The sequence below is a fragment of the Rhopalosiphum padi genome, chromosome 2, assembly GCF_020882245.1.
Source record: "Rhopalosiphum padi isolate XX-2018 chromosome 2, ASM2088224v1, whole genome shotgun sequence".
Classification (NCBI taxonomy): domain Eukaryota; kingdom Metazoa; phylum Arthropoda; class Insecta; order Hemiptera; family Aphididae; genus Rhopalosiphum; species Rhopalosiphum padi.
In genome coordinates this window covers 86,897,401-86,924,733 of record NC_083598.1, presented here as the reverse complement: position 1 = coordinate 86,924,733, position 27,333 = coordinate 86,897,401, and the positions used below count along the sequence as shown (strand labels likewise).

General features: G+C 30.5%; 1 protein-coding gene across 4 annotated transcripts in view; it reads right to left on the bottom strand.

Moving 5' to 3' along the window:
- Window positions 1-1,427: 1,427 nt before the first annotated feature.
- Window positions 1,428-27,333, bottom strand: part of LOC132921486 (WD repeat-containing protein 47) — a 48,715-nt gene continuing 22,809 nt past the window's right edge. For 3 of the 4 annotated variants that reach the window (XM_060984526.1, XM_060984529.1, XM_060984530.1), the window contains 5 exons: window positions 14,028-14,278; window positions 5,312-5,652; window positions 4,305-4,441; window positions 2,360-2,582; window positions 1,428-1,891 (listed from right to left, as the gene is read on the bottom strand). In XM_060984526.1, the coding sequence (XP_060840509.1) occupies window positions 1,743-1,891; window positions 2,360-2,582; window positions 4,305-4,441; window positions 5,312-5,652; window positions 14,028-14,278 (1,101 nt within the window). In that variant the 3' untranslated portion in view covers window positions 1,428-1,742. Of the gene's footprint in view, window positions 1,892-2,359; window positions 2,583-4,304; window positions 4,442-5,311; window positions 5,653-14,027; window positions 14,279-23,936; window positions 24,710-27,333 lie in introns of those variants that run through there. The other variant, XM_060984527.1, reaches the window with a different exon arrangement.

Sequence of the window (27,333 nt, the reverse complement as noted above, 5' to 3'; positions counted from 1 at the left end):
TATATAATATTTTAAAATTCTTGTATATAGTATAGGTACATGTACTTGTATATAGGTTGTAAATACATTACCATTTTCTGTTGGAATACTTTTATGGCCTTATGGGCGTTGTCAGTGGGTGCCTCTAATGCATGATATATATTATGTAGAATTCAATCACGCCTATCACGTTTACTCGTGTTTTCAATTTAAATTATAATCGTTTAATATTCATATTATCGTATATTCAAAACAGTGGCTATAATACAAGGCTATATATTATCCTTCTTATCGGAAAAAACATAAACAAACGCGATTACAACCGTAAACATAATATCAATGTAAAGGTATACCTTTAACACGTAACGATATAATCATATTCTATATTAAATTTACATTAGAATTTTCCAAGCTATCGCCACGATCTCAAAATTTACATTTTTACTTCATGTCTAAAATTAGACGGTCATTCACCATGATAGGCGTTTACTAAATGTAAAGTTAGAAAAAGTTAAATTTACTGGACATTTTAAAATTTTTTTTTTAATACCTACAAATAATACACATATTATTTTCATCATTTTTACGAATTTTGTAAAAATTTGAACTTTAAAGTTAAAATAGGTACTCACTACTCACGAAAATATTGCAATGTGTTTATGTAGTATATATAGACTAATTTTACTTATTTAAACCACGCATTGATTTATACTAATCTACGGTGTTGACTTATAACAATTATATATTATACAATATTTTTATCATTTCGGTATAAATAACATCTTATATGCAATGTTTTTAGCAAAAATTCGTGCGACATACTGTACTCACTACTTCAAAAAAATATTAACTTATAATTTTTAATACTAACGAGTTATAACATTTAACAGAGACTAACATACCATTTCCGTTTAGAATCGTTTTTCGTGTGCAATAATTTATACCAATAATTTACCTACTCAATGAAAAGTTATCTATCCTCAAAATTTCATATATTGTACACGGTTTACTTACCCCGTCCTTATGGGCATCAAGTTATTAGACGTTTAAACCCTAATTGTACACTATACACGCTTTAAAATAAATATTATACTATGGTAATAAGTAAATATACTGATGAGCGATGATGATATTTTAAGATTATATTTCCTTATAATTAACACTTTCTTTTTTTAGAAACACTTTTCTCGTTACATTAATAATAGTTTTTCAAGTAGTATGTAGTAATATAGGTAATATTATTTACTACTTTTCGATAAATTAAATATTAATGCTTTAAATTCGCCCTTAACAAGTTTATTAGATTACTCATCTTATATAATAGATATAATATAGTATATTTAATTTATATATTTTTTAATAATAGCTCTTCAAATTAACGATAATTTAAGCGTTGAATTTTAGAATCAAATGATCACTGAGGAGTATATGGAGTAGTATCACACAAGTTTAGGTACATATTTTTATTATTAAAAAATAAAAAAAATTATCATTAACAAAAAACAGCAGGTAGAATTAGAAAAGAGTAACAAAAAAATACAGAACAAATTATGTGTATATAATAAATAAAAATAAAAACAAAAAAACAGCTCGTAAATTTCAAAATAAACACTATAGGTTAATTATTAAATTGTTAGCACATAAGTTAGCAAAAATCACTGTTTCTCTTTTTTATTTTTTGTTTAAAAATCGTTCTGACATCTTGTAATACAAAGCCTTAACGTGTATTATTAAATTATAATCTGTTTCGTTGGTTATTTGCATTATTTATATGGTGGTAAAGCCCACAGAGTGGTTGTCTTATCGGCACTGGTACTCAAAAACGAAAAGTCTGTAGGGTGCCACCGGCCAGAGATTACTTTGTCCTGGTGTTGGGCGACTACTACGCTCGGCAATGTTGTAGTCAAGTCACCTGTGGAAAGAAATATTAAGTTGTATTATTTTTATTATCTCGGCAATAAACAGTATTATGACGTAAAGACTAAAACTGAAATTTAAACCACAGTAAGTCAATATTTAATTTTACTTATATATAGTTGTATATTATACGGTTGTCAGTATACAAAATATGCAATATATACTGATATTATATGTAGTAAAGAAACGGAAAGGATAAACAACAACAAATTTGTTTGTGATTTGAATTTTAGATTTGAATGCGAATTAACTTGAAAAGATACCACGGTAATCAAATTAGTCGTATTGACGATTCAACTTTGTTGGCCGTCAATTCGATCACACGCTGCAGTCTCGACTGCATTTAGTTTATATCGGTAAGCATGTCACATGCCCAATAAATCACTCTATTATTTACGACGTTAATACAACATCACTGTAGGATATTAATACTGCGACCAATGTGCTATAAAATAAATAGTACCTTGCAAGTCGGTGAGCACCAGTTTGTTATCGTATCCACCGGTCAGCAGATAATAAGCGCTAGGCGAGAATCGCAGCGAACGTACGTCGGCCGAATGTGGTTTGAAACACTGCAAGCTCCTCGAACCCCGAATGTCGTAAAGGACACACGCCGAGTCCTCGTGACCGCTGACCAACAGTCGACCTGACGGTTCCACGCAGACGGCGGCCACCGGTGATCCTTGCTGTATATACATACAAAACCGAATCAGTTAAACGATTAAATTATTATTATTATTATTATCATTATTATGAGTAAACATTTTAAGTTTGCGATATATTATGTACTAGTTCTCAGTTGAGATATTTTTAACACCTTCAAAATGTATGCCATTTATGGTTAATTATAGTACTTATTTTATATTAACAAATCAATATTTATAAACATACAGTATGAATAAATTATTATAATATATTCATATGTGATTATTAATATATAGTAATGTAGACGGCGAAGTTGCTCATCCGTGATCATAAGTCTAAACAAAAAAAGTAAAAGGATTCAACATCTGTTTTTTTCATTTAAGTTTCACCCGAAGTATAATTAGGTAGGTAGATAATATAAAATAAAAAAAGGTATAAACGAATTATATCTTATCTACTAATATCAACATTGTATTTAAAATTTTCAAGTTAATTGAATATTTTAAAACAAAATCACTTATGCTTAATCGGTGAAGCTAATTTTTAAATATTTTAAATTTAAAATGATATAAAAAAATTAAAAACAACCCACTTTTTGTAATACACCAACCTCTTTGATTAATATGAAAAGAGTTGACTTATAAAAAATGACTGCACTTTTCAACAAAATTCCTAGCCCGTGAATAAAAATATTTAATATTTTTTGTAACCTTTATACCTTAACTACCTAATAGGCACATAATATTATTTATATTGTTTATTATAGTTTATGCGTATTTTAGAATTTGTCCGTTACATTTGTCACCGGAATACTGAATATTATATATTATAATAATGCGGTCATTCCATACGACAATGGTATTTTTGTCACCGACACCTCATTTTCGTTATTATTCTGTTCAGACTTCAGACCACTGTCTATATTGAAAGACAATCGCTCTGAATAAGAGACATGTTTAGGTTAGGTGTTCGGGGTGTTCATGCGGTAAATTGATAATAATTAACATCTTATGAACAACGCGCACGTGCACATTTCGTTGGTCACAACCAGAATTGGGTTTTTACTTTCTCGAATTCGATACGATTAATGGGAATTGAAATTCTATAATTTCGTAGCTGTAATAAATAACGTGGTGAAGAAGATCAGATTCGATATAGTAAAAGGGACAGTATTTGTGGTTATTTCACTAAATTGGATACACGATCTTTAATAAATACTATTTTAGAGTATTATATAACATGCCCCTTTTCTTATTTTTTTTATTCACGCACTATGTATATCATGGATATTAGAGAATAACTAAATGTATAAAATAGAGGGGATTGTGCTGAAATGGGGAAGAGAAAAACTGTTTTTTTTTATCGACAATTTTCATTTTAGTACTATTGCATTATTTATCATCTGAAAGGTCTATTAAAAAATTGAAACAATTTGAAATTATTCCAACGGTTTTACTAAAATATACTTAAATTATTTTGTTTTAATTTAGTAGACGATTGTTGGTTTTAAACAATTTTATAAACAGTAAAATAACAACTATTTAAACATATGTAATGTTTTTTTGGATGCATTATTCTGATTTGTTATAAATTTATATTTTATTTGTTTAAAATTTGGTACAATATTATTTATATGTTTACTATTTAACTCTCTAATTAAATCAGGTTCGAACAAAATATTTTATCTGAACCGTTTAAATACCTCATTTCAAAAAATTAATAAATTATAAACTAATCATCTAGTCTAACTTCATCATACTAACCCGACTGGCCATAGAAGTATTCGGCGTGACAACATTTACGCATCCTCTCGTCCGCAAATCCCAAAATCTAATGGTCCTATCGTGGCTTCCGCTAACGAACATAGCTCCGCCCCAATTGTACAATGTCAATATGTGTCCTGTAAACATAAAAATCACAATTTTTTTTATCATATTTTTTTATACAGTTAGCATTATTGGTTTAATGATCACATTAAAATAGAAACACAAATTAAAATACACAGAAAATCAATCATACTGTCCAATAGTGTAATTGAGTATTTCAAGAGGATTACATTTAAGTTTACAAAACTTAATAAAAAAAATTGACTAATCTCATAAGTTGGCGCATAGGTTTAACTTCTATACAAGCTTTAATAAATGAAAGACAATTTGTAAAAAAATACAACATTTCTGTAAGAAAAGCATATCCATTTTTAATATATCAGTTTTGTAATTAAAATACAAAAACCAATTTAATTATGTAAAAACAGATACAAATTATATCAATGAAAAAAAAAACTGAAATAAATTATTGTGATTACGTACTACCTATTTTAAACATTGTTTATTTACTAAAGTAAAATTGATGAGAACCTATATTAATAATATTTTACAGTTTAGGGAGCCAATTCATATTAACCCAAAACTGGGATTCGATTCAATGGTAGCCGAGTTAATATTAGGTTCTATAATATCAATTGTTTAGCTACCTGTCTATCTACTTCATATAGATAGTTTTCTACCAACATAAATATTCCGTGCATTACTGTTTGAATGCTTATTATAGGTCAATAATTGATGTTTAACAATATTCACCTACATACTCATATTATATAAGATACAAATCATCCATCTTGGAAACGTGAATAGAATTATGTTAATAATTGCTTAGCACAGGTGAATGCAGCGACGTACATGATGTCACATAATATTGTTTAGAGGCTCACGGATGACGTGCAATTACAAATTTAATAAGCACTAAATTACGTAAAATATTAAATAAGTACCGGAATGGCCGCTGAGCGCTTGGTACGGTTGTCCGGTTTCGCAATCTGTCACGTATATCTTACAGTCACCGGCACCACCACTGATGAGCAGACTGCTCCTGTTGCTCGTGTCCTCGATGAAACAAACGTCCCTGACCGTGCCATCGTGCATGGCCAGTTCAATTTCCTGGCCCTCTAGATTAGACGTTTCCGCGTTGAACCGCATCAGCTTGACCGTCTTGTCGTTGCTGCCGGTGGCGATCAGCGAACCGTCCGGCGTCCACGACATGCAATATATCGAACCCTTGTGGTGTCGGGTACGTTTGAACAATACAGTTGGCTGCTGAGCCACATGATTTTCTCTAAAACGTCAAAAATAAAATCATTTTATTTCACCGACGTTTATTGTATTATAATAAGAGTACTCGTATAGTCCAAATTTTAAACATGGATGTTAAATAATATTGTTTAAAAATGGAATTAAATGAAACTAAAAATTTCACAGATGGTATACTTATTTTTATATCAATAAATATTATAATTTGGATTTAAGTTTACGAAAAAGTTTGGTATTAAGTATTTAATAACGTATGGGAAATATTTTTACCCGGGTTTACTGTAAACCTGCACTGGCTTGGCCAAATCGATATTTAATCCTACTATTATTCTATATAAGTGACAAAACAAAACTTAATTATTTCGACTTAATCTACTTACGGATCACCACCGCAAATTTCGTATATATATATATATATGAATAAAACGAAGATCGCTGTTAGATTTTCGATAAGTCAACGGTTTATCGAGTTTATACAATATAATACAAAGCAAAAAAGTGTGTAGGTAATACGCTATTATATATATACAAGAAACTATATTGTTGTGATCACGTGCCAAGTACGAAACCAAAGCCTGCGTATAATGGTTTTGAACTACACACGGTAGAGTGGCGCTGAACATTATTATACAAGTAAACAACATGACCCGGCATACTACGTTTAGCTCTATATATAATATTTAGAATTGACAACCAAAATTGTTTAGTACAAAAAAAAAAAAATATTTTAGTGAGGTCACAAAGTGAAAAAAAAATAACATTTGAATTAACCATATGAGAAATAATAAGTCACATAACATCGATGTTTCAAATTAATATTTCACAATTTTAAATGGGACATCTGTAAATTAAAAATATAATTATATGTATACCTATCTATTTCATTTTTAACGTACTATACCTAATGTTACTTATATATTCTTTCTCTCGGTGACGGTATTTTCACCGTTAATGTAATTTAAACGAATTGTGCATGTTCAAAGTATAGTATAATCACGAATTGTTAAAACGACAAAAATGAATATATTCTTGTAACTTACATAATTGTATACAATCTATACATATTTAATTTACTTCGTTAAAAAACTTCCAATAACACTTTTAAAATTGTCATTAATTTTATTTATACATGTAAATAATATTCAAAACATATATACTTTTAATAAATAGTACATATACTATACCATATTTTCGATCTATTTGATATAATTAATAATAAAAAAAAAATTAAAATTTTACAAAAATGTTCTTTTAAAATTCACGATAAACAAGAACACGCGATCGTAGCTAAACGGAGAGAATTGTCAGAATTTTTATGACGGAAATTTAAGTTTATAATATATAATAATTATTAGTCGTATAATGTTTATACAAGTAAAAATGTATTAACTGAAATAGCATATATATATATATCAGTAAATAATAATAGTTAGATTAGGTTAATAAAAAGATAAAACTTAATTAACAAGGATATAAAATGGGCTAATATTTTTAAATCCTACAAAATGCGTGTACCAAAAAAAAAAATAATAATAATAATATATCTACTGTAAAATATACACGAAATTCCATTATATATATAATTAATAATAGTTAATAACATAGTCATAAAAACCGGAATCGAAATCAATAGGTGGTAGTATGTAATTTAAACAATATTTTTATATGAAACATATTATGAAGCATCTTTTTTACTATTCGCTATGAAGTTCAACATTACGGTATATCAAATAGTATTTTACGGTTTTTAATTTAAGTAGTTTTCCAAATTACACAAATATTACGAACTTTCTAACTGCATGTAAAATGTCATTGGACCGTTTTTATGTGAAAACCTGGTTATAAAATGTAAACGAAAATAAGCATGTCTATGAAAAAATAAATAAATATAAATTTTAAGATTTAAATAATTTTACTGTACATGTAGTAATCGTTATTGCAAGAATTATAGCTAGATTTATTTGATTAATATGCGTGAAGTTGCGTTAATGGTGTATAACAGAAATATAACCAGTAGGATTTATTTAGATAATTATAGACTTAATTTATTTTCTCAAGTCGTTTCTAATTTAAATCGATTATACCGTCGTTGTTTTTGATTTTGGTAGATGATTTTTTTTTAAATTAATAACTGTAAGCTAGGTCTTTGTAGAGAGAGAATAAGTTATACCTATACTTTTGCTAAGGGCTTAATTCCCGAGGCTCGCTGTTATGCTAAACTTATTATTTTTTTTTGAACAGCATCGTATTTATTAATATTGATTTTTCAACACAGTTTACCGTAACGGAAAGTAAACAAAATCACGTGTATATGTTCTAAAACAAATATAATACCTAACTAATAATTTAATTTTACATGACCCGTGTAATCGCCGTGGACGTGCCATAATCACACTCATTCAATACGTAATGATAGAGTTAAATTTAGCGAGTACGAAAATAAACGAGATAATCACATATTATGCGTGGACGTCTCCGGCCATGCGCGAACAAACAACGAAAAAGATATATATTATATTTCATAACAAGAGTCAAACAAAATGTGTACTTAATGATATTTTTCATAATATTTATACAAAACTCATTAATTTCACTGACAAGACCTCTGACTCCGATCAAACTTGCAAAATATATATATTTACATACGTACGCTCGCGTGTGATTTAAATGATAATAGTCGGTAATACACCGTATAATGTTAGGCAGAAAGGTACGCTGGTATAACGATTTAGCGAAAGTGACGGAAAACATTAAAACAATTTTTTTTTTAATTAGATGTTTATTTTTTCTTCTTTTTTCAACTCGATGTTACCACTACGGTTGGTTGTGTTTTAACGATAACATATAATCATAAACTCTGTTCAGTCAGCGATATTATACGTATTGGTACAACATACGTATATGATAATAATATATTATATTATTAATATATAGTATATACTGCGAGTCAGTAAAACGCGATTAGTGAAAGGCAATATTTAAATGTCAGAGTTGTCGAAGTCGAATGGTCCGGAAGGAAGTGATTTTTATTTCGTTCCTATATACAATATTAAACACCGCCCCAAGGCACGAACAAATAATATTTATCGTTACGTTATTATTACACAATACAACTTGACATTTTGACGATACGTGACGATAAGAGAAAAAACTACCTACGCCAATGCTGCTACTATATAAAATAAATATTATGCGATGTGGTGTTCGGCAGTCTCCGGAAGGACGACAACAAGACTATTACGACCCGTTGGACCAGCAGCTGAACAACGTTATAAGACTATCTTTTACGCCACAGTTATCATCGTTAAGTGGATGACGTATACGTAGTTTTATATTAAAGAGTACCCATAAATAGCGTGTAGAGTTGGCAGTTTCCAAAACGCGTTATTAGATAATTTTTACGGGTACCAGAGGACCACTATCTGAATATGTTATTGTAAGCAAATAGGATTTGACACGGAAATAAATTTAAAAAATACAAGTGCTCGGGGCGGTTTATGGGAAACATATACTAAGGAAACGGTTTTGTGACTAAAAAAAAAAAATTACATAACGCGCTGCTAGATAGTGTCGTATTCAACATTTTATAGGGATACATTCTATAACAATATAATGGAACTATAAGTAGCGTGTTTATAATGGAATTACACTGAAAACATACCGATATTAAAGTTTAAAGACAAGAGACATATAGGTATCAATATAATTATTAGAACTATACAAGCATTTCTCGAATCTTATAAATTATAGCTAAATAATATACTAATTTAATATTTATTCTATATGGGCTACCCTAACATCATAACCACTGCAGAAGAACAAAGAAACACAGTGAATATAAAAATATACATGCTGTATAGAATATGGACTAGATAGTATTAATGGGTATATAGATATATAATACGATAAAAACTGTAAATAACGTGTCGGCAAAAAAAATATATATATCATTCGCTACACCACTCGAATATCATCACGATGGTGTAAATACTGTTTTTTTTAGCACAATATTGTTTAAATGTATAGAGTTCAAAATGACTCAGTAGCCAATATACTTGTTAAACTGGTAGAATTTCTCAACACATTATCATAACTTATGAATATGTAACATATCTACCGTTATATGGTTCACGAATCTATTATTTTAATAATATTCACTATAAAGGATAAAGCCTAAATTCTATAAATCATAATAATTGATATATTTTTTTTATTCGTTTAACTTATCGTGTACATCGACCACAAAAAAAACCCGAAATAACTTTTGGTTCTAAAAGTATACAAATTATAAATTCAAAAGTTATATATTAAATTATTTTCAACAAATATTTTGATTTTTTTCCTTCAAACATCTCTACATGTTCAACTGTTATTAATAATTAAAAGGTTTATAGTAATAAGTAATCAAAATATACGAATAAAAGTACATACTTAGTAGATAGAATATTGGCTATAAAGAACATTTTAATTGAAAAACGAAAAGATCAAAATCTTACATGGCTATTATAATATAGAAACATTGGATTACTTGTATTTATACCAGTTTAACGACAAGTCAACGACTACAATTATTTTAAAAGTATTTAAACACTGCTACGATCTATTTGTAATTACAGAACCCGTTAAAATTATATTACGCTGTCAGTTGTGTGTAGGTAATAGGTACCGTCAACCGGGCAATTTTTCTTATCCGTGATTCGATTAATTAGAAAGAAATGTTACCTTCGTTACGTTTCAAGTCTGAAAACCCCGATTCCGAGACAAACCTAATAAAGAAGAATATTAGTAATTTATACAAATTACTGAATATTATTAAGAAAACGAAAAACTCTTTGATCTTTTTACAAATAATAAGCGTACGTAGGTGACAGTAATCAGAATCCGATCGTCATATGACATAATGCACAATATTTATGATTTATGATTATTATACAACAGTGCGCATAAACATATATTATAGTATAAATGTGGCGTGTGTATGTGAAGTTTTTGCCCGACAATAATTATATATTTTCAATTACCGCACTTATACTGCAATAATTGTGAACTTATCTGTTATTATTGCATGCATTTTTTAACACCTTCAACTTATATGGAGAAGTAAATTATAAACAGTTTTCACCTTGCAGCAATTTGAGAAAGTACAAATAGTTTATTTTGGATTATGGCAAATCGACAAAATGGAATTTTACAACGACGAACATAAATCATAATAAATCACATCGCTCGTGAAAAACATTTTTTTCCAAATGAACGATACTTGAAAAGAAAAAAATGACACAATCTAAGTCATTAGACTAACGTAAGCAATAATAGCTTTCACTCAGTTTTCAATAACGACTAAACGCCAAAATATATATATAACATATATAATACATAATTTTATAAATATCAGACTGCTTTACTGATCACTGAAGGGGCTTTTCTATTTCTTCTTTTATGCTTCTTTGCTGGATCATTACTGAACAAATCATTGAGTAAATGACTATGGCTATGGCCTACAAACCGGACGAGTCTATTATATATATATATATTAATTGATTGTAAATAACGTTAGGTTTCTTTGGACACTAAAATATAAGAAACATATAATAGCGGGCTTTTTATGACCCATCATATTATATGATGTAGTTACAACATTTAGGTTATAAACATTACACGAGAACTATATAATATACGTATTTCCTATTTAAGGCATACTTTAATGAGCTTATAAGAGAAAATCAAAATAAATATAATTACTTTTAAATATTATATAATTTATGACATTTATAAAAAAAAAAAAAAAATAAATGCAAGTCATAATAAACATACCTAAATTATTTTTATATTTCATTAGGCACTTTATACAATTACAATTGTGTTTGTAAATAAAAAGAAAAAGTCGACGAATAACTAATTTTTCACCTTTATTGTACGTGGATTACGATTATTACCGAATAAAAATAACGTTAATATTAACAATAAAATATATTAAAAGGAATTATGTGTTTCGGTTTACTTCGTAGATATTTGTGGTAAACCAAATAATTATCTCTTACATGTTGATATTGTAATCAAACCACAACGTATGTACGAACGCGAAGATTAACTGCACATGAACTATATACCGTAAAAATAATTGTCAATTATTTACTTTTTTTATACAGCTATATAGCTGCTATACTAAGAAAACGGTTAAAACTAACTTTATTATATTATACAACGCACGCTCGTCGCTCGTATACAAACCGCGTTTTGAGACATATTGTGGACATAATCACCGTATTCTTTTAGAATATTATATCGAATTTAAAGTATACAATCGTAATAAAAACAATACTTATATGTATAATATTCAGCATGGAAAATATTGAATCAAAAATATTCTTAATAGTACACGAATAGAAAACATTATAATATTATTGTAATCTATTATATTACAGCGATATCATTATCATGTGAATAAATTATATTGTAACTATACTTTGCATGACACTATAATCCCATGCTGTCTTGAGACGAGTAAATTAAAAAACCAAGCCGCTATACACAATTATTTAAATTATAAATTATAAATTATAATACATTATACACATACGACGTTTATAAACACCATTTGTGCGTTGTAGGCGTCATGCTGAATGTAAATTAATAATATATACCTCTATACAACTGTATATAGGTACGTTTTGTATTACTCAATGGATCCATTTGCTTACAGTATAATAATATAATGTATATGCAGTGTACGAAAAGTGTACCAGTTCTGATTTTATAAGTCACGAGACACGACGGATCGTACGGATTTTGTGTTTCGAAAACTTGTGCAACGGTCACACGCCGCGTACGAACAATAAAATACAACAATAATCGTAATAATAATAATAATATCAGAAACTCTAATATGCAGCAGCCAAGTACAATGTGCTATAAATTTTATTCTTATAAAAACACTGACTGTTTATTGCTAGTAATCTTTCGCCTCTCGAAGGCTGCCGAGTACTAAAAGGTTTTTTTATATAGTTTCCAAACGAATTTTAAAGGAATATTTATATTTTATGCACGTAATACTGTTGATATATTAGGCACTTATTACTTTAAGTAATAACTAATATCGACCAGCACGGAATTTTAACGACTGCGGTTGACGTATGTACGAGTATAAAAGTATAAAACGTAGTGCATGCCTGAAATTGTAAAAAAAATAAATTTATTCTGTAAATGGTTGAAAACTATAATCCAACTAATTTCGTATAGGTAATACCTTTATACGAAATACGAATATACTTCTCACTCTAAGATACTGAATCTAAATTAGTTAACCGATTTTGAGTCAATATATTAATATATTATTATCGATTAGTTGAGTTACATCGAAGTTAAGAAAGAAAATTGTTTTATCAATAAACAGTTAAGATATGTAGGAAAATCATGCTAAACAGCACGTTTTGTACGAATAACTCAGTTCAAGAATTATGTAGGTACTTAAACATTTAAATAACATATTTTATCTAAAACAAAGAAAACAGATATATCTAATAACAAAGAAAAAAAGTGTAAATATATACACTTAATTTTTCATACTAACGAAAATATTCCATCACACATTTTATACGCATATATTCTAATAATAACATAGTATAGATTGAGGAAAATAGACATCGCAACAATGATAAATATTAATATAGGACTATAAGGACATGAGTAAATCGTGATTTTAATATGTACCTACTGTTTATCGATTTAAAAAACAACAAAAACGTATTCCAAACTTTTCGTTCTCCTGCAAAGATTTCCCACACTTCCACACAAAAATACGACACTAAATAGGGTAAGTATAAATATGCTAAGAGTAGTATGCAATATCATAATCGAAAAGTATATATTTCGAAAATATTTAATATTTGTATATACTTTTGTGAAAGCTGAGTTACAATAATTGTTTCCGATTTCTTTGAGCGTAGGTATAAACATAGATATATAAATAAGTAGTCCCGAGTAACAATATAACAACAGCGGCAATTCCGGAGAAATTAAATTAATAAACTTAGTACGATAATAATATATATCTGTAGTTTAAGAGTAACATAATAGTATATAATAATGGTAATCGATACCGCCGCAATGGTTTGGCGGCGGCGCGTGTCGAATGATGCTCTCGGAGGATATATATATGTATATACATTGTATAGGTGTATATACAACGAAGGAAGGGGGTACAGAAAGAAGATGAAATAAGACGCATAAACGAGCGGTGTCGATTATAGAGACAAGTGCGTGTCGGCGGAGGTTCGCGTGAGTTATCTGTATTTATTATTTATATTATTTATCTGTCTGTCGAAGAACTGAGGACGAGAGACGGGTCAAGTTGGGCAAATAGAAAGAGAAAGAGAGAGAGAGAGAGAGAGATTAACTGACCTGATATCCGTCACTTTTGGATAAGCGCATATCCGGAGTGTTTTTGAATTGGATCCGACTGCGTACACGGAACCGTGCGGGTGAAATTCTGCGCACCGGACCGCCTGCACGTCCTCCAATCGGGTGACTGCAATGAACCTGGGCTTGCCGTTTTGGTCGCTGTTATACGCACTGCCATCCAGAAGTCCGTCTCCGGTGTGGTTGGCCCCGGCCGCCTTGTTACCGCCGATGGCTGCCGTCGTTGTAGTCGGCTGAAACGATAGAAACGACACATTAAAAATGACGATTACAATAGACGATATCATTAAACGAAGTCTTATCATAATGTGTAAGTACACTTGGTATAGTATATAATATTATATTGGTAACGTCAACATGACAAATAATGTTGTACGATTTAACACAGATATGATACAATGGACAGCCAACTTACTATAGCCCGCCCCCCACACAATGTATTATTTTAGAAGCCCGGAAAATTGCCTGCTTTAGTTATCAAAGAGGTTGTTAACAATTTGAAATGTTCGTTATTGACAAGAAACGAATAGCAATACAGAAGATCCAAATGTCTTCCATCACATTTCAGCTCATATATCCATAAATAAATTGTAAATGCAGACCTCTTTGGTGATAACTGTATACAGTGCAAAGTCTGCCATTTTACCGACTTCTATAAATTAAAGGTAAATCGGCAATCGAGTAATGTCATGAATCTGTGTTAATAACTTATTCAATTTATATAAGCTGCAATAATATTAATATGAATTCCTCAATAATATGCAGTCATCATATTACATGGACTATGATTTGATTTCGTTTCGTATATATATATATATATAAAGATGTATATTATGTACAATTTGGTCGTAACACTTTTAAGTCGACAAATTGAGTCAAATTAAATCGTCAATCGACGAGGCTGTATTATAAACTGTTATACTAGTTAAATGAATATAAGTACAACATTTCGATATACTCGCGGGTCACTCGCACCACATTCAATAATTATCGTGATATACCAACTACTCCAACATCATTATTATTACATTCATTTAGTAATACAAGATTTTGTTTTCTTTTAGATCTCCATATTTCAAAACGGCCGAGTATAATATACATGTATAATGTATATGCATGAAGTCTGTAAAGTACCTACCGATATTATTTATTATTATCCGTTCATTGGTCTATACCCGTCCATCGCCCTACACACTTCACCCCCAACGATTCGCGGTTATTGTTATAATTGTGTACACGCCAAATCGTATACATACAATTATAATACTATTATACCATGTAGGTATATACACGGCGAAACGCAGTGATGAGAACAATATGGTACAATATCTCGTCGTGCATTATTGTCTACAATATAATTTATACCTGTAGAGTGTATAATATCGTATTTTATTTCATATTTTATTTTGTATTCGAAAACAATGATGCCGTGAGCCCGCAGGCCACGATGACTCTTACACACTCGACCGAACGGGGTTGGTCGTCGGCGTCAGTCACGGTACCGCGAGTTTCTAGTCCGCTCGCACCAAAACCGCGTGCATTTCTGTACAACGCGCAATATACAATACACACACCTACGCGGCTACGTTATAATATATATATAAATAAAACGGTTGTGATCGTCGGCGTGCTATGCGTGAAAATCGCATTTTAAACCGAAACGTCGACGATTCGTATATCTCATAATTACGCGCAGCTATAAGTGTATACTATATTTGTGTGAAAATATCTAATACTATTCGCCGTTAATATACTATTAGTGCTTGACTTGTGGGGGATGACTGGGGGAGATACGTGGTTACTGGATAATCGATTTAATTTTTCAGGTTTCGACGTAACTAAATATTCTTGATGATTTATAACATTTGATATTTATAATATGATAATTTAATTTATAGAATATTTGTTATGGTTTGTGATAACACATTATTTGAGGGTAGTGGAAGTATTACATGTGCAAAGACTCTCACGCTAATATGAGGTGCACTAAGGTGCTATGAAGAATGAACTCCGTTTTTACGGTATTACCGGAGTCCTATTACATTATTTTTTTCTGAATCGAACATTGCAGATCATTATATAGCGTGTGTGGCTATCGATTATATAATATGCCGAGTCTGCGTGAGTAGACTGTTTTAAGTGCGCATCCCGCAAGGTAGGTACAAATTATGATATTTATAAGTGTTCACTGTTCACGGAACTGCTGGGTCGAACCTGCGAGAAAACTGCATGCAGCTGGTTCAGCACTCACACGCCCCCTGATCGCTGATATATTATATATTATAAATTATAATAATATTATGTACCTATGCAGAGAGGCGTTTATTGGAAACAACTCGACGACCCCATTTCCTATAGTAAATATAGATATACATATAATATATTCGTATCGTTTCAAGAGCGACTCTTTCATTTTTTTTAAAAAAATAATAAAAAAAGTCTGACCATCGTAAACTACTGTGCACAAGTCGGTCGACCGTAAAAACAAATCGACGGCGACGGCTTGTTCTACATACTATAGCCAACATGCGCGTATTTCAATGCGTTTTATTTATGCGTTAAACGGCAAAAGTGTCAATACATGACAGTAATAGCATCTATCGTGCGATTATGATGATAAAAAATAATAAATAAATAATATTACTTTAAAGTATCAAACGACTAAACACGGATAAATTGGATATTATAATACTATCATATTAGAGTATAATCTTGGATTGGCAATCATCCATACCTGACATGGTTGTATCTGCTCATTTAAAGACAATATGCACAGTACGTAACTGATACGTAAAATAGTCTTTAAGATAGGGTTTCGCTGCAGCGGACTGCGGTAAAACAGCAGAGTTCAGTCGGTTTACGACTAGCCGTTGCTACAGAGAAACCGAACGTTTCACACCATCGTAAGGAAAAATGCGATTTATAAATTTATTTTTATTATTAATTTATTCGCTTTGCATACGTTCATAACCATAATATTAAAATATTATCATACTTCGATACGGAGTTTCCAAAAAAACGTCAGTTTTGCATTTGTTACTAATTATTTTATCTTATTAATGTTGTATTTTTTCTAAGTCACGGTCACGGTAACACTAAAAATTGATAAGGATGATAAATGAATAATGATTTACTAATTGCATGTAAACATTATTAAAAGTATTTTATGGCTTAAATTAAGATATAAAAAGAATTTAATTTACGATATCTATATGCACACGAACAGTGAAGGATTTAGAACTAATTAATCATACGCGCTCGACGCACATATACCCAACAATTTAAGTTTGGTTCAATAACCATAAAACATACAATATAGTCTAAATTTCGTGAAAAAAACGAATAGATTATCAAAAGAGAGTGAAAATTTAGGCATAACAAGTATTTTTAATTTTTAATCATTGCAAATGAAATTCTTGGTAAACCTCCGTAACGTCTGAAGCACCGTAGATTTATTAGTCAATCGAAATTAATAAATTAAAAACAAAAAGAAATTATCACCAATGGGTATTTGGTCAAGCTAATAAAAAATGTAACTAAAAAGTTATATAGATTGTATATTTAAAGAAAAATAATAAAATTTACCGCCACAAACCATTAAATGTGCACGCAAAATAATTAATGATTGAACGGTTGCATCCATCAACCATACTCGTATAAAATGAAAAAAAATATATTTTAAAATGATAATTATTTTTGAAATATTGAATACTAACTACTAACATATTAAAACTAGTTGGTTAAAACGACGTAATTTAAGAATATAAATTGGTGCCATATCATATACAATATACACGTGTATAAAGCGGACTAGATTATTTTATTTTCTCGTCTACTAATAACATCCAAATAATCTAACGGTTCAATGTAATAGGCATGTACGAAGACTGAGAGCCTGCGAATGGTAAGTTTAAAGTTTTATTTCTCAGTTATTCGCTAGAATTGTACCAGCGTTGTTAAAATGTATTTTTAATTACAATTTTTAATAGCAGTTTGTTATAATATCATATTTAATATTTAAATTTAATATTAAATTCCTACATAATACTATGTAATGTTAATATAATATACTAAGTACTATTAAACGTAATGAATATTAACATAATTGAGAAAATAGTAGCGTTAATCATAATTATCTCTTGAGAAGACTACAAGACTACTGTATAGAAGTATACATGAATATAATATATATACAAGATAATTATTAAAACTTTCTAAAAAATCCTATGTTTATAACTCATTAGATTTTTATTTATAGTGTAAATAACTTAATAATGTAGGTAATATTAAAATTATTATGCTAAGTAACTTTGTATGATTTAAACATAGATAAAGCTGATTTATAAAGTATATTTAACAAAAGTAAAATAATAATAAATTATTTTTCTATTCTTGTATAGTATACTTGTAATATACAGCCAATCACAATTTTAGTAAAAAGAAAAAATTGCTAAAAGCATTCACTAATTGTATGTTAAACTCTATAAAAAAAAAAATAAAAAACAACAAATTAAATTTACTATTTAAATCTAATGTTTTCTAAACATTACATATATGTTTTATATTAAAAACCAGCATTCGCCAGGACCATATACATTAACAAAATGTGTTCATAAATTAAGTATAATAAATCTAATTCGATAAAAATTTATGATACGGCGTCTGAATTTAAATTTCAATGTTTTTGGCACATATTTTTCCGTATTAATTAACATTTTAAGATTTATCTGTTTTTAATGGATATTTTATCATTCAAAAAAGTAAAAACTTAAAAATATTGTTTTTCATTGACATTTAATTATGTAAATAAAAATCTATACATATATAAATAAAATTAAAACTTTTCAAAATAATGAGTGTAGGCACTCAAATCGGATCTCTTATATTAATGTAATTTTTTTTTTTAGAAATGCGAAAACATTTCTTTATTAATAATGCACTCTAAAAGGGTTATTGAAACCTAACGATTTAATAAATACGTTTTAACGATCAACCAGTTTTGAACCAGATTTCTACTTTAATATTAATTTTCGACGCTAAAAGCCCATTTTAATAATACCGCTACGCCGTCGTTAATTATTGTTCATCCGCGTGATAACTTTTATGCACACACTACAGCACCACAACTCGGCCTTGATGACAGCCCGTATTAGTCATAGTGAACATACTTCATATTGTATATTATGTTTCACCTACATTTACACGACCGCAATGTATACAATAGTAATATCATTACCCAGGCATATGATTTCTATAGGTACATGTAATGGAAATGTAAGTGAATAATCGAACGCTTTCAAACGCGTAATGCCAAGTAGGAATGATATTGTGACCTGACCTTTCTTCTATTTCCCTTATCTGTAACGATTCGTCTCCACCCGGAACGTTTTACACGTAGTTTAATAAAAGCTAAGTGCACTTACACCTCGACGCTGACTGCAGCAGACGGGCACCGTTTAGTCGTATACAATATAATATTGTGTATATGTGTGACAAAAACAAGTTTCCAAAAGTGAAAACCAACAATGTCGTTCTTTTTTAAATCTGCACGCACCGTTTTTTTTTCTTTTTTTTATGTACATATAGGTATATGCATAAAATCATTTACTCCGGTTCTTAAGAATTCGTCTTACGCACAGCAACCTTTAAGAGTCGAGACAACAGCGAAAGTGCTCGGGTCACTCATATCGTCGTCAGGAGTATATTACCGGAATGGTTTTCGATAATGTACGGAAAACTTGTTTTATGCGCAAACGTATTTTTTATGTATGTATAATAATATAGATATGGACAACTATATACGCAGAATTGCAGAGAGTAACATATGCAATGAAAAAACGTAAATGAAAAAAATATCTACCGAAGAAAGAATGCATTTAAAGAAGATCTGTGTTGTTTTAAACAAAAACTTGATATATGAACCATACTATATTATATATTTTGTAAATAATTTATAATAATACATTATATAATTATATATGGTACCTATATAATATAATATTACACTACAGGATTGGTAAAATATGTTTCTATCCGCTATATGTAACTATTATACATACCTTTTAGGTAAATCAAATTCAGATATGTTTAATTAACAATAAATAAATCATTTAGTTTACGCAATGTATTAAGTTGAAGTGTTTTTATAGGACACGTGCTTGTATACAGTCGGACACACATACACAACAATCATAATTAATAACCAAACATCCTTTGATGTCCGTCACAATACCTTCCGACAACGTTGGATAATCGACTGCGCCTTGAACCGAATGATACAGTAACATCCGACACACTTGCAGTGCATTACAGTTACATTACACATCAAAATGCGAATATTTGTCGGCACTCGCGCGGAGACTTTTATAAACGAACAATAATAATGCGCGATAATATTTAATATTTATATGTTATACTGATAATTATCTCAGAGCGCGTTACGCGATTATTTTACCAAAGTTTTCCTCGGATTTTCCAAGCTTACCCCATATTATAATATGAATACAATATTACGTATATTGAATTATAATTTCTAAATAACGGTCGTAGAGGTGTACGAAACAGTCTTTTACTATAAGGAACTATCATAGAACTTAATGATCTTGTATATCCTACATTTACGAGACACCCGACGCATTCTAACCTCCGAATACAGGCGACGTTTTATTTGGCGGAAGTTGTTCAAGAATCATTTTGTAAAAGTACAACAATACGCACTCGATGCAGATAATTACACAAAAACAGTTAGCTATGTAAATCTAGATTCACGTCCAGAATTTCATCGATTTCCAGTAGGTACTACTTAAAGCATATACACTTGTGAACGCGAAAACGATGTGTTTAAAAATCAAATGACTAGGATTATGAAAACGAACACCCCCTCCCCCCTCAAAAAAAAACCATAGCGATATTTTATATGAACATCTATTAAAAAACTGATGATCTTTCACTTAATTTAACTAATGTAAAATGTAAATAGTTGTATTTTTATGCATACTAAAATAAATTGAAGAAAAATCTACATTCACCGTCTCTTAACAATCCTCTCAAAATTAAAATATCCTCAATGTGACCATAGTACCCACATTGTGTATCACTGATATTATGTATATAAATATGTTTGGAAAATTTAGGTAAAATTTTGACAAAATAGTTACATAACAAACATAGACTTAATTTTATTGTTTTGTATTATTAAATATACCAAAATACATATAGATAATAGAAATATAAAAATATAATATACATAGTTATAGGCGCGTACCTAATACAGATACAGATATACCTACAGGCATTATGTATCGTGGCCGACAACGGTAAAATTGAGTAAGGTACAAATTTAGCGGGACTAAAGACAAAACAGCCTAGAGAATAAGAAGTAAAATGATGCATGCGCGTAAACCGCTTAGTAATATTTTATTATAATATATATACACTGTATACTAAGGTAAAGTAGTTATTATCCATAAATAATAAACATATATCGCTTTTTTTATTATATATAATAAAAATAATTGATAATACGTAAAAAATTAACATTTTTAAACGAATCAGAATCGGTATAATTTTTAAACTATATTAAACGTTAATCATAATAATAATAATAATATAGTTTTACATAAACGTAATCAAATCCAAATAATACCAATCAACTGAAACATGATCAGTGTAATAAAGTTCTTAATTGTGAATGCATCCACATCACCACCCGACGATATTATGGTAGTTTAAAAAGTCCATCGACAATTAATAATTTAATAGATATTACAACAGAACCATACAAGATTATCGTCAACTTGAAATGAAAGTGATTGAAACAGTCACATTTTTTAAAAGAAAAAGATTAAACAATTAGTGTCGGGTAAAAATATTTTCATAAAAATACGGTAAGTGTGTACAGTAGACGGAACAACAAAGTTAACATATCATCCCACTTTTACGGATCGTTAATACCAAATTCAAACGATAATACGAAGCATACGGAAATGAATTAAACGGGATAATACGTTAATATAAACTCGTAATGTCACGGAAAACTGTATATAGCATATCTTTGAAATGACAATATTACGTATAACGAACAATTTACGATTTGTGACAGAAAATCATTTATTATTATTGGGTATAGAACCAATTTATTGTCAAATGACCACGATAGACGGAGAGCATTAAAAAAAAAAAACGTGTTATATATTATTAAGGCCAAGATTTATACTCAATAAAAAATAACAAAAATGCATATCATACCAATAAAATATCTTAAAATGGTATGCAATAAAAATATGATAAAATAAATAATAAATTTCCCAACTATCATTGAAGTTAAAATGAAGCATCTTCTTATATTAAAATAAATAAAATCAGGATAAACATTATATTTAATATTAAAATTAAATTTTAATATATAGTATTTAATACTAAATCAGTTTTGATAATGTTTATCTCAAAAAACGTGTAGAATTTTCAATAAATTTCTTTCGCCTGTAAAAAAAATTACTAATTTATGGAGTTTAAATTATCAAGTATAATTAACGCGACATTATGCTAATAGTCTCCCATAATTTAATTGTAAATCATAGAGGTAAGGATAAGTTTAAAAATAACTCTCAAATTTTCAAAACACGACAAAAAGTTTTCAAAAATATTTTTTTTTATAATATACTTTTTTATTTTATTTATTTATTTTATTTTAATTTCATATAATGAAATACTGGGCCCCACTGAGAATACTTTATATTACTTATGTTAAATTATACCTCAAAACATGTGTTTATCGTGTTTATTGATATATTTACAATAAATATGATTCACGAGTACATAATTAAAATATTATGCAAAATAAGAAAATAATAATTTTTATTGTTTGAAGCGATTCGTAAATATCACTAACCAATGTCAAAAATGAAAATCCAAAAGAAACATACTAATGGATATAAATGTCAACCCTATAAGTATATGTTATTCATATTTTCATGAAAATTCCACTCATGAATATTTTTGTAAAAACAGAATACTTTAATACAAACAATACAGAATAACGCAGTGATAAAAATTTAATATTCAAAACAGTATAATACTTCTTGACCTACTCGTATAATAGTGAGTATAATAATAGAACATAATATTTGGTCAAATATTTTTCTTTGACACATTTTAAACGACAATCAGACAAACACGACAACAATAATATTTTAGATCATAGAGGTGTCTGATTTGTATCCAAGGAAAAAGTATTTATAATATTGGAAAAATAAATGTTTACGGTTTGTCGATGTAATGGCATAGCGGTCAATTTATGGCGAAAAACCAAAAAGTCTAAAATAATTCGGTACTATGACTACATAAATTCAGTGGCAAAGTGTCGAGAGGTGGCCGTCTAATTTTTTTTTTTTTTAAAGATATGGGGCGATTGAGAACGATAACGTAACCGATGCACCTACAATAATTTAGTGTTTTAGTATATTTATTGGGTATAGTTAAAAATATGACAGCGACTGACTTAATCGGGTTTTTGGTGGAATATATTAGCATCTGCGAAAAAACCAAGTTCACCTGCACGCTACTGGCTATATATATCAGGGGTGGCCAAACCGCGACTCGAGTCATAGACTTTTGCGGCTCATATCTTATATCATAACATTTTTACAAAAAAATTTTTTAATATGAATTTTTGTATTTTTATATTTATGTATGAACTTTTTTTTTTACATTTTGGCTCTTCCATATATATTTTATTAATATATTTGGTGGCCCGCAAGTCTCTTCTCGCTGGCCACCCGCCTGCAGATATATAATATGATAATACGTGCCCAATAACATTTTCTCGTTTTTCTGACGCAGCGTAAATAATCGTAGAAATATATTATAGTAAACGCAGTTCAGTGGTCTTACGTGGCGGAAGAATTCAAAGCTTTTGTCGGCGACGTCGCGGGCCGACAGGAGGCTCTCCATCGACCGGCGCTTCCACGCGTGCCTGTTCTCTTTGCCCGGCACCTTCAACTTCCGTCTGGGATTCCCGTAGTGACAACTCTTTTCGTACACACCGCGGTGGCCGACCGGCGCCACGGGTTCGTCCAGCTCGACGACCCGGAGTAGGTTCTCCAGCGACCTGGACGGCCGGGGCCTGACGTACGCGCACCGCCGTTGCTGCTGTTCCAGTTGCTGCTGGTGCTGCTGTTGCTGTTGCTGCTGTTGCTGCTGCTGAAGCGGCCGCTGCAGCGGCGACCGCATCGCCGCCGGGTGGGAAGACGACTTTAGCGGGCGGCCGTCCGCGCAACAGCGGTACGGACAGCCACCGCCGTTCCGGGCGGGCAAAGGCGGCGGCGGTCCGCGGTGTTGGTGGTACGCCGAGTACTGTTGCTGACCATTGCGGACGGTCAACGGCGGACTGCACGAACACGGCGCGGCGATAACGTAACACGCACCGGCGGCCGCTACGGATTCGCGACGGTAACGCGTCGCGGCCGCGGTCGTCGGCGATTGCATCTGCGGCGCCGCTGCGGCCGAGACGACTTTCTGTTGCGGCGGTGGACGGTAAACGGGCGGCCACGCGCGCCTCATGGTACGGACTGAATGCACCGTGTGATAGCGACTGAACCGATGAGTACGCGCGCGCGTCGACGTGCACGCCGACCTGTCGCCGCCGTGGTCCCCTACCGCCTCCGCCGCAGACCTGTACGCGGTGAGTGGGGAAAGCCCACTTTTGCACGCGCTACCGGCCGGCCGCATCAAATCGTGTATAGTGCGGTGACGGCCGATTGTCTCGACTGTGTTTCCGGACTCAAAGGTTCTCTTATTACTGATCGTGCATTATCTTCTTCTTCTTCTTCTCTTTAGGTTTTATCGGCCGTTAGGCTATCCCGTTACTGCAAATTCAATATTCAGATTTTCCCTATCAGCTGCTCGTATTTCCTGGTCCAAAGCTCCATTCAGTGACTCCCGCGGTCTTTTTTTAATTATATCATCCATATCAAAAAAATATAATAAATAAGTTAACAATTTTTCATCACGTGGCTATTTATGTTTGAAGTACGAAAAGGGTTGTCAGGTAATGTGCGAGAGGATAGTTTGGATAAGGAGGGGTTTCCGTGGTTGAAGGAATTTTTATAAAATGTATTATAATGATTGGAAACAAGTCTTCCTAGGAATTTTGTTTTTAAAAAAACCATATACTCCAATGATGGTCACATAAACAACCACTATACTTTTAAATGAATGATGGAGCCATGGAGGGAAAACCTTTTGTGCTGGATGTGGTTTTATAGTATACAAAAATTATATTTTGAGATAATATTTAATACATTTAGTATTTACACGCGGTGCAATAAACTTATAAGTGACGTTGGCAATTGTTTTCGTGATCCAAATATACCTATATATACAGTATATATACTAATATATATAAATAGTACTATAGGTAGTATATTATATGTGTAACATCTACAGCTTCTTTATCTTCTTTCCAGTCATCTTCTAAACTCGTCACAACTGATTTGTGTGTGTCGAAAGTTTTCCGACCGACTAGTCGCGTATAATCGAATTTCGTATAGTGTTTGCAGATTAGGGAATTAATATACTATTATTTTATTATAAGACAGCGCACAGTCTGTCGTGTGCCCGAGACGGCCTCCTCCCACAACGATGACGTCGTTTTTCCGGTAAAACAATAATTTACCGTAAAATAAAACTGCTGCACAATATATATATATATATATACAATGATACATTTATCAATGGTATATGGGTATGGCGTTTATTTTATAATTAAAAATTAATACACGCGGTACTATTTAGGATGCTGCGGCTGTATTCATTTTAGTCAAATTAATTTTGTTTTGTAAAGAATAGTGTTAGTAAATATAGAAGTCTAATTTTTCCGATAGTCGATGAGACGGCAAAAAAATACCTATGGATACCTATAGTTAAGTGACAAAGTTAAATAACAAAACGCGTGATGTGGCTCTTAAAAACAATCTAACACGCATTATAATATGAACTATACTAAACATTTAATTCAATTCAGTGATAATTAGATACCATAAAAAAATATAAGGATTTATTAGTTTTAAATATTACTACATTGTCGATAATGAGTATCTACAAATATTATATTGTGTAATAAAAATATTTTTTTTTGACATTGCAATATTCAAGAACTATTTATAGAATTACAATAATAACACATGGGTGGAATTGTTGTCATTGCAATGATTGGACCATAATAATAAATAAATAATAGTTGTCAACAATCGGATGTAATTAGTTCGATATTATTTGATCCTCATAGAAAACTATTAGGTTTTATAACACGATTTTATCACGAGACTTCGACGTGCTTGCTACATATTATACTTTCTACTAATGACTATTATAGCACTATGCGTTTATGCGTGTATGTATGTTCTATTCCGCTGTAGGTTAACTTGGCACGAATAATTGAATTGATATACAATTTACAAGAAGACAGCGTGGGTATTACACCAGAGCAGTTACGAAAGAGAAAATTACGAATAATAATTATATGGTTATGTTAATTATCAACATAATATTATAAGCTACGATCTACGAGTCTATCTATCATATATAATATGTGTTAAGTAAATAATAATACATGTAATCAACGGGCCGCCGTGTTATACATGATGTTATATATGAAATCGTAATGTGCGCTCGTGTTTACAACGATATTTATTAATAAGTTAGGTAATAATATAGTAGGTATATTTCATTAAAAAAATGCTTTTCAAACTCAAATGCATTTCATAGTCACATAATTTTTTAATTCCTAAGCTATTAAACTATTTATACTACACTCAAACAAAATATATATTATGAACACTTAAAGAATCATACATGGACTCGTCCAAGGGTTTTTTTTTAGTTCATACCTGGTTTGAGAATTTAACTTATTCGTAATATGTATAATGAAACGCAAATTATTATAAAGTGTATAACTTATGACGATTTTTGTCAGTAGTAAGTAACAGTACTAATCAGGAAAGTGTTCAAACAGCGATGCAATTATAGAGCGCTTATAAACTCCCCAAATCTGAACGAGCCCCTCTAAAACATTTATGTGGCATACAATACCTATAAATTTATACACACTTAATACATTTTCCTTACTTTCTCCTACAGATTTATATTATTTAATAGTAAAGGGAAGAATATCTGGAGACTAGGGTTACCTTTTTTTCACCATACGATTTTAGCTATTTACACTACTGTGTTCATACAAAAATTATAAACAATAATTCTTAATTAATTTACTATATTAGTAATTACTGTA